The sequence below is a fragment of the Melitaea cinxia genome, chromosome 20 (assembly GCF_905220565.1).
Source record: "Melitaea cinxia chromosome 20, ilMelCinx1.1, whole genome shotgun sequence".
Classification (NCBI taxonomy): Eukaryota; Metazoa; Arthropoda; class Insecta; order Lepidoptera; family Nymphalidae; genus Melitaea; species Melitaea cinxia.
Genome location: NC_059413.1, coordinates 2,262,797 through 2,272,114, shown reverse-complemented (window position 1 = coordinate 2,272,114; position 9,318 = coordinate 2,262,797). Strand labels below are relative to the sequence as shown.

Sequence of the window (9,318 nt, the reverse complement as noted above, 5' to 3'; positions counted from 1 at the left end):
CAAAAAGTATATGTGTATACTTCTCATATTTTTTAACCGACTTCCAAAAAAGGAGGAGGTTCTCAATTCGACTGTAATTTTTTTAACGTATGATACATCAGAACTTTGACCGTGTGGACCGATTTCGACAATTTTTTTTTAATCGAAAGGTGGTGTGTGTCAATTGGTCCCATTTAAATTTATTTGAGATCTAACAACTACTTTTCGAGTCATATCTAATAATGCGTTTTTACTTGACGCTTTTTTCGTCGACATACGTTGTATTATACAGCACAACTTTCTACTGGATGTACCGATTTTAATAATTCTTAAGGAGATATCCCTAGTTTAGTACCGTGATAAGGAAACCAGGATCTGATGATGGGATCCCAGAGAAATCGAGGGGAACTTGAAAATCCGCAATAACTTTTTACTGGGTGTACCGATCTTGATAATTCTTTTTTTTTGTTGGAAAGAAGATATCCCTAGTTTATTACCATGATTAAGAAACCAGGATCTGATGATGGGGTCCAAGAGAAATCGAGCGAAACTCTTGAAAATCCGCAATAACTTTTTACTGGGTGTACCGATTTTAATAATTTTTAATTTAATCGAAAGCTGATGTTTGTTATGTGGTCACATATAAATTTTATTAAGATCTGATAACTACTTTTTGAGTAATCTTTGATAACGCGTAGTTACTTGACTATTTTTTCGTCAATCTACGTTAACCGACCCCAAAAAAGGAGGAAGTTCACAATTCGATTGTACTTTTTTATTTATGTACCTATGTTAGCTCAGAACTTTTGACTGGGTGGACCGATTTGGATGATTTTTTTTTTATCGATAGGTGGTGCGTGCCATGTGGTCCTGTTTAAATTTAATTGAGATCTAACAAGTACTTTTCGAGTTATATCTGCTAATGTGTATTTACTTGACTACTTTTCGTCGACCTACGTTGTATTATACTGTATTTCACTGGGTACCTGGGTACTGGGTGGTTGGTACTGGGTATTTTGCCGTTTTTTCACTGGGTATACCGATTTTGATAATTTTGATTTTGATGGAAAGTTAATGCTTGTTTTGTAGTCTCATTTAAATTTGATTGAGATCTCTTGACTATTTTTTAGTAATCTTCCTTGAACATTTTTTAAATTCTTTTAATTAATTTATTTATAATTATTCTTTTTAATAAATAAAAAAATTATGTGGTGTCATGGGACACCAGGTAGGAACGAAGTTCCTTCGGATGGTAAAGGAGCAACACAATTTGAAAAAAAATGTTGAAATATATACTTTCTAGTTCTTGATTTTTTTTTAAATTTTGTTGAATGGTTATTATTAAGTACATAAAAGTATTTAGGAAATTTAGTATTTTAGAAAATAACAAATACCGTAAAATAAAATAAATCAAACAAAACAAAAGAATAATAATAATAATACAAACTATTAAGTGAAATAAAAAAACGTCTTTATTTATTTTTGTCGACAGTATAAAATTACATAAATAATTTTAAAAAAGTTTACTAGTAATATTTTAGTTTTACAAACGTTATATTATACAGTCGTGTGACTGATATTACGTTACTTCCGTTATATATTTTTCTTACGGTTTTAGTATCACATTTTTTTCATTTCGGTCGCTCAGCCAAAATGCCTGTCAAGCCTGTCGTAAGGAACTTCGTTCCAATAATGTAATGGATGCATTTAAAAACTACTGTACCAATTTTAAAAATTCCTTCACCAGAAGAATGCTACTTACTGGTAACTACTTATCGACGCCCCCCGGGGAATAAAGCCGTAAAGTGCTATTACCACCGTGTTAAAACAATTTACATTTTTATTCTCCGGAAATCATATAACAATAATTATAACCCATAATAATATCGTAGTCAAACAATATGGAATGTCACGATAACAATGTCTCAATAAGCTGGTTAGCCGTAGCCGTTAGGTATACCATTATATTCACGAAAAATGGATACATACGTAATTTCCGTAACACACGTTACCGCAAAGTATTCGGTAAGTGTTAGTCGGTAAACGTTACATTACGGCTTAATTTTTAATACGATTTCACGTAAAAATGATTTACAAACATTACGAATTTTATTTATGTATTCGTGTGAAAATATTTTGTTTAGTATCGTAATGCATGCAAATAATTTTCATTACATTACAATTTCACGGGAATAAAATAGTTACTTATGTGCCGTTACTTTAGTAATATAAAAATCGTTATATTCACGGAAATAAACGGTAAAGGTAGTGCTTGTAAATCACGCGGGCAAAGCTACCATAAGAGCCATTACTGAATAGGGATCATTTTCTTTTAAAAGTTAAAATAAAATCAATACTCTTGTCTCGGAATTTTCAAGTAGAAGTTCTTGTTACAGGTTCTACAATGTTACTATAATTAATTCTATTACATATGAATTCTACATTATATTAATATTATCTATTAATTCTACAATTCTTTTATGGCTGAAAAAGTTTTCCCTTTTGGAAAAGACTTTTTAGAATAACAAGTTAGAATAAGTACTCGTAAGTTAAAACTCTGTAAAAGTTCAATATTCTCAATAATTCATAGTCCCAAAATTTTCCACCAGAGCGTTTAGAAGTGGTTTTTAAGCGGGGGACGTCCATAAGATACCACCCCCTCGTCTGAAATGAAATTTATTTGAGTGCGAACGTTACCTTTCCTTAGGACCCCCCCCCCCCCTCTCTAATTGCGAACGTATTTAGTGGACGACCCCAGCCTAATTTTTAAATTTAGACACACGTTCAACTAATACAATTTGGGTGTTGCGTAAACTAGACCTACATTATTGACATAATTTATTCCCGAAAGACTGCAATAAAAGACATTGTTTGAATTATTTAGCAATGATGTATTTTAATTAATTACAAAATTGATGTTAGTAATTGATTAACAAAAAAATGTGCTAATGCTACATTTCACTGTACGAGGCTTTTTACCTATATAGTAGTTTATATTTTTTTCCATAATTACACTCATATGGTTCCTTTGAATACAAACGTGTTTGTTAGACAATGAAAAATGTTTACAAAAACAATACATTCGCTAAACGAAGTCGATATGTTATATCTACATATCGTCAATAACAATTATTTGTATGATATTTATATATTTTATGCATATTAGTATGTAAATGTGTGTATATGTACGTATATATAGTTTTAGTGTAGTGTATGCTGTATATGAATCCTATACTATGTAATAATTGCACCTTATGTGCCTGTTAATGTGCAATGTGCGTGTAATTGTGCCTGTTATTTGTTACAAATGTTACCTTTAAAGACGGGTTGTCTGTAAGAAATCACTATCAGTGATAAGACCGCTTTTTCACTTCATTTATGTTCTTTGTAATGTACTTGTAAGTGTGCAAAATAATGTGTTTATTTACGACATCACATAAAAAACCTCTTAAACTATAAGTGTTCCTTCACTATATTATGCATGTATTATACATTGAAACTTTCTTCTGGAATCTCTCTATTTATTAAAGAAAATCGCCTCAAAATCCGTTGCGTAGTTTTAAAGATATAAGCATACAGACAGCAGCAAGCGACTTTGTTTTATACTATGTATTGATAAATAAATAAATATAAATAATATTGTTTAAAGTTGTTCATACTGTTCGAAAGAATATACAAAAGATTAAAGAGTATAATCAACCTCTGTGTGGACTAGAAGAAAGCCTTTGAATCTATCGCGATTTGGGATGTCCTGGATTCAGATAGTGAGGCAGCCTTGATACCGTCCAAATCCAAGACCCAAGGTTTTTTGCCGTGGGGTAATACAGGGATGTAATTTATTTATTTTAAGGGTTCCGTAACTCGAAAGGAAAAAACGGAACCCTTACAGGATCACTTTGTCATCCGACTGTCTGTCAAGACCCTTTTTCTCAAGAACGCTTGGAGGTATCAAGCTGCAATTCATATCAACTACTGAGGTCTACTGTCCCTTGGAGCTGTGAAAAAATTAAACTCCTAAGCCAACGCAATCAAAAGATACAGCCGTTTATGCTGCAAATTTTCGACACTTACAAGGGAATCAAAACCCTTCCCGTGACATCAGAATCTTGAAATTTAATACGAAGCAATGTCTTATAGTCTTCATTTCGAAGATTCCGTAATGCTTGAAGACAAAAGTCTTCGAGCAATGCGTCCTGCCTGTGTTAACATACGGAGCCGAGACGTGGACACTGACAAAGGGTCCGGTCCACAAGTTTAAAGTCGCTCAACGTGCAATGGAACGGGCTATGCTTGGGGTTTCTCTCAAAGATAGGATTAGAAATGAGACTATCCGTGAGAGAACGAAAGTAACCGACATAGCCCACAGAATAAGTAAGTTGAAGTGGCAGTGGGCTTGTCATCTGTGTCGCAGAACCGTTGGTCGTTGGTGCAGACGTCTCCAGAAGTGGAGACCGCGTCTTGGCAAACGCAGCGTGGGACGTCCTCCGGCCCGCTAGACCGACGATCTACGTAAGACTGCCGGTGTAGGTTGGATGAGGATTGCGGAAAACCGGGATGTCTGGCGCGAACTTGGGGAGGCCTATGTCCAGCAGTGGATTGTAATAGACTGAACTGACTGACTGAATATCTTATAGCACAGATTAAGGAAATATTGCGAAAAGCCTAAATTTTTAGTTACATCATATATAATATAAATATATATAATAATTTAATTTTGTTTGTAAAGAACCCTTGGTGCGCGAGTTCGAGTTGCACTTGACCGGTTTTTTAAGGAAACAAACAGTACATAATAAATTTTATACATAGGATATATTTAAAAAAAAATCATTACTAAAACAGTTTTCAAAGATAATTAATTTAACACAGTAAAGTACGTGGCGTAGATCGATGCGCCTTTCGAAACCAAGTAAAACTTAAACTGAATAATTGAGATTACACAGTGTGAAATTATTCAAATTACCGATTACATTAAAACTAATAATAATAAATAACAATTGTATTGATCAATAATAATTTTAGATTATTAACTAAAATTTAAATTGATTATAAAAATAACAACGAAACTGACAATGCGCTGGAGAATGTTTTTAAGACCTTGGATGGGGGGGGGGGGCATTGGCGAAATATCTGTCGTTTATTTATTGTTTAGTGCTTATTTTTATAGTAATAAAAAACAATCTTTTTTTTAACTTTTAATAATAATCAAACAATAAAATTTTACACAATTAAAAAACTAATAACAATGAAACGATATATTTGATAACAAACCGAGGTTTATCTAATAAAAAGCGCCTAAGCTTGTCAACATTATTTTTCTCTAAGAAATTTACATACAATTTCAAGAAATTGCTCAGGTTTCTGACTGTGCACCCAGTGTCCGGCGCCCTCGATAAAAATTAGATCTGCTAAGGGAAAGTACTCTTGTATTTCTGGCAGATCACTTTTTCTGAAAATTAATATATTAAGCTTTATTTATTTGCTTAAAAATTATAAATAGAATTTTTAGAAAAGCGTGTTTTAGCTCCGACACGCAAATGACATTTATTTATTAAAATTGTGGTGATATTTAAATATTAAAATGTTCTATTATATGCATAAATCAAAATATAAATTGACGCTGCAAATCATATTGGCACAGTAAATTCTGGTATACAATTATAGCTATATCTTATATAAACCGCTAAAAAGGTTATATATAAAAAAATATCTACCCAATATAATCTGAGAGAGATCCTCCTATAAACAGAGTGGGGCCAGCATATTGTAAACCCTTCAGACTTGCTGGAAAAGTAGCGATACTCTGCTGAAAATTTTCTTTTAATGCCGGTATATTGACTCGCCATGCATAGGAACCATTGTTTGTTTGTACCAAATTAGTAATTAAAAAATTTCTTAAATTGACATCAGGTATAACCGGTTTTAACTGTTCATCAGCTAGTTTCCTTGCCTTAGACATTGCAATGCCTGATCTAATAGACACAGCCACCATAGCATCAAATAGGTTAGCCATTGAGAATATCTGAGGACTTGTTTTAACTGGTGATATATCAACCACAATTAGACTTGACACTAAGTCAGACTGAAAATAATGAAATATTGTGAAAATAATAAAATGTACTGTGTGGCTATGGTACTAAAGAATATAGCCACCCCCTCTCTTCCCGTGGGTGTCGTAAGAGGCGACTAAGGGATAACACAGTTCCGCTACCACCTTGGAACTTAAAAAGCCGACCGGTGGCGGGATAACTATCCAACTGCTGGCTTTGAAATACACAGGCCGAAGACAGGCAGCAGCGTTTTTGGTGCGACAAAGTCAGCCAGCGGTCACCAACCCACCTGCCCAGTGTGGTGACTATGGGTAAAACACATGAGTTCACGTCATTTTTGGCACAAACTTGTCGAGGCCTATGTCCAGCAGTGGACTGTATAGGCTGTAATGATGAATAAAATGAATTTCTAGTTCTAATTCTAATGGGTTTTAAGTAAAATATTTTAATATAAAGAGGTAATTCTACAAGTTGTTATTCCCAAATTTAAATTTTGGACAAAATTTATCAGATACTTCTGACTACTGAGGTATAGAATCAGTATCATTCAATAAATTCCAAAAAGATAATTTTAAGCTTGTTCCTATTCAAAAAAAAAGTCTATTATATCTATATAAAACAATTTTCTTTCAATATATAAGTTTTTAACATATTGTTGTAGTTGAAATTGTAGAAAAGAGGAAGATGTTGGTGAGGCCTAGCAGGAAATATAATTAGGAACAGTCCTACTGCAGAAGTGCCTTAACCTTACAGAAGACCACAGCTAAATAATACTGCTTTTAAGTAGACTTGTGTTCCTTTGGTGAGTAAGGTAGCCAGTGCTCTTAGGGACGGTCAGATTACCAACGAGCTCGTAATGCTCATAGTGTTGCAGGCGTCAATAGGCTACGGTATTAACCTATCAGGCAGACCATACGTTTTGTCGCCTTTACAGTATAAAAGTTTTTAAAATTACCTTTTATCAAAAGTTATGTAATAAAACTAAACTGGGCATAAAGTTATCATAACTTACACAGAGCAGAGACAGCACCATAGCAGTGCGGCCTCCCATACTATGGCCTAGTACGGATACTTTTGATATTTCTAACTTTTTCAATAGCTTTATTACGTCATGTGCCATGTGAAGGTAAGTGTGCTGGGGAGAATGTTTGCTGTCGCCATGGTTTCGAGCATCAATACTTATCACCTTTCTTCCTGTGGTTTTATGAATGGCTTTGCTCATACTGTTCCAGTTATTTTTCGAACCTAATAAGCCATGTAATATTACTAACGGTGGCAGCGATGAAGTGTCATCGGTAAATTCGTAAGACGAATAAGCTAAATCTACTGTTTCGGTATTGCTGGTGGTCGTGGCGCTTCTTGTTATTATTGGATATTGCCGCCATAATGTATTTGTGCATAATTTTGGAATATTTTTCGATATTACCGCGTTGAAAAACATTGTTTATTATTGAACATTTTTGACAGTTAGACAGGGTGGCCTACGCTTAAAAATCTTTGACGAAACTTCTTCAATTTTAATGGCAATATTAAGTTGAGTTTAGTAACTTTTCAGTTTCTAGACTATACAATTTATAACAACTTTATATTACAACTAGCTGACTCCGGACCCGTGCCTACTTCTTTGGGCGTTAATTACTATTTTTGATGCAAATATATGTATAGTAAAGTTTTCATCTCGCATTGCATTTCTCCGAATTGATTTAAATATACTATTATTTTTTTTGCTGAATTTTTTGTTCAATAATAATAAAATATAGCCTATATTACTTCTGAACAGTGTAACTTTCTCTTCTTTAGCTAGTGATCGATTCGGTAAAAGTAGCCGAAGTTACTCCTTATTGCATCAGCTATCTGCCAGTCAAAGGCCCGTCAAAATCGGTCCAGCCATTTCAGAATTTAGCCGCAACAAACAGACAGACAAAAATTTTAAAAAATGTTATTTCGGTATATCTATCTATTCATATGCATTTAGTAAAAAGTACTTATTTTGATAATTACAAACAGACACTCCAATTTTATTTATTTGTATAGATAATTTTAATAGGTATGTCAAATTGAGAATTTAAATTTTTTAATGTTTTGACATAGACAAATATAATAAACACATTATTAAAATCAAGCCAAATCATAGAAGCGATTTATCTTAAATTCTACAGGTAGTATGAGATCCGAACAGATTTCCTAAAAAATTCCGATCAGTCAGTACCGCTTCGCATAACCATAATGAAAACATTCAAATCCGGCCGTCTTGAGTTATTATAGCCTGTTTTAATGTTAATTACACTCATCAGTAACATTACGTCGGTAGTAAGATCTGGGTAAGTGTGGCAGGTTGTAAGTGGACTTTCTTCGAGGTTTTGCCAGTCAGCGTCAATTACGTATTCATATTGAAATGAAAATATTTATTTCGCCATAAGATGATTACTCTTTATGAACGTCAAAAAATCTACAATATATATATATATATATATATATATATATAGGCTCTTTATTAACCGACTTAAAAAAAGGAGAAGGTCTCTCAATTTGACTGAATTTTTATGTGTTATCTGAGAACTTTTTTACTGGGTCTACAGAATTTTAATCTAAAGGTGCCTGCCATGGTGCCAAACAATAAGGTTGGTTTATACTAATTTTTAAAAATAAAAAAGCTATGTCTAAAATAAGGCCATTATTATTTATTAAATGTTAAGTTACACATATTCACATATATTATCATATTATAATACTTTTACAAAAATTCTACTCGAACGACACCTTCACGCTGTGACGTCATCGTGGTGGTACCGTAAAACGGGGTTAAAAGGTATTATTTCGAAGTTCGAACGATAAATTTTCTATATTATTATTATTATTAAAATCATTTTGAAGTAGAACTCCTTCACGCACGCTTATCTTGGGGAGTAAGCTGCTGAATGCCTCATAATTATCATCATCATCATTCCAGCATATTCCAGTCCACTGCTGGACATAGGCCTCCACAAGTTCGCGCCAAAAATGGCGTAAATGGCTTTGTCGCACTGAAGACTCTGCTGCCCGTCTGCGGCCTGTGAATTTCAAAGCCAGTAGTTAGATGGTTATCCCCCCATCGGTCGGCTTTTTAGGTTCCATGGTGGTAGTGGAACTGTGTTATCCTTTAGTCGCCTCTTACTACACCCAAGGGAAGAGAGGGCGTGGCTATTCTATTCTTTGGTGCCGAAGCCACACAGCTGAATGCCTGCCGAGATGTTAAGAAATGTGTGATCTAGCGAGGCGAACTGAAGTTTAATTTTTGTTAGTTTGAGGGAGA

General features: G+C 33.8%; 1 protein-coding gene across 2 annotated transcripts; it reads right to left on the bottom strand.

Annotated features, from left to right (window-relative positions):
* Positions 1-5,216: 5,216 nt before the first annotated feature.
* LOC123663560 (protein ABHD11-like) lies at positions 5,217-7,525 on the bottom strand. Of its 2 annotated transcripts, none has more exons than XM_045598232.1 (3): positions 7,039-7,525; positions 5,691-6,058; positions 5,217-5,425 (listed from the first exon to the last, which is right to left on the bottom strand). In XM_045598232.1, the coding sequence occupies exons 1-3, from the start codon at positions 7,465-7,467 to the stop codon at positions 5,287-5,289; spliced, it is 936 nt and encodes a 311-aa protein (XP_045454188.1). In that variant the 5' UTR covers positions 7,468-7,525; the 3' UTR covers positions 5,217-5,286. The 2 variants fall into 2 exon arrangements, with proteins under 2 accessions (XP_045454188.1, XP_045454189.1); XM_045598233.1 differs by having other exon boundaries at positions 7,213-7,521.
* Between the last annotated feature and the right edge of the window lie 1,793 nt (positions 7,526-9,318).

What these genes read in the sequence shown, in the direction of transcription:
- LOC123663560 (XM_045598232.1), bottom strand. Translation starts at nt 7,467, where the DNA reads ATGTTTTTCAACGCGGTAATATCGAAAAATATTCCAAAATTATGCACA. An exon ending in TGGTGCTGTCTCTGCTCTGT is followed by an intron (nt 6,059 to 7,038) that starts GTAAGTTATGAT and finishes CATTATTTTCAG; the next exon opens with TCTGACTTAGTGTCAAGTCT. An exon ending in TCTCTCTCAGATTATATTGG is followed by an intron (nt 5,426 to 5,690) that starts GTAGATATTTTT and finishes ATTAATTTTCAG; the next exon opens with AAAAAGTGATCTGCCAGAAA.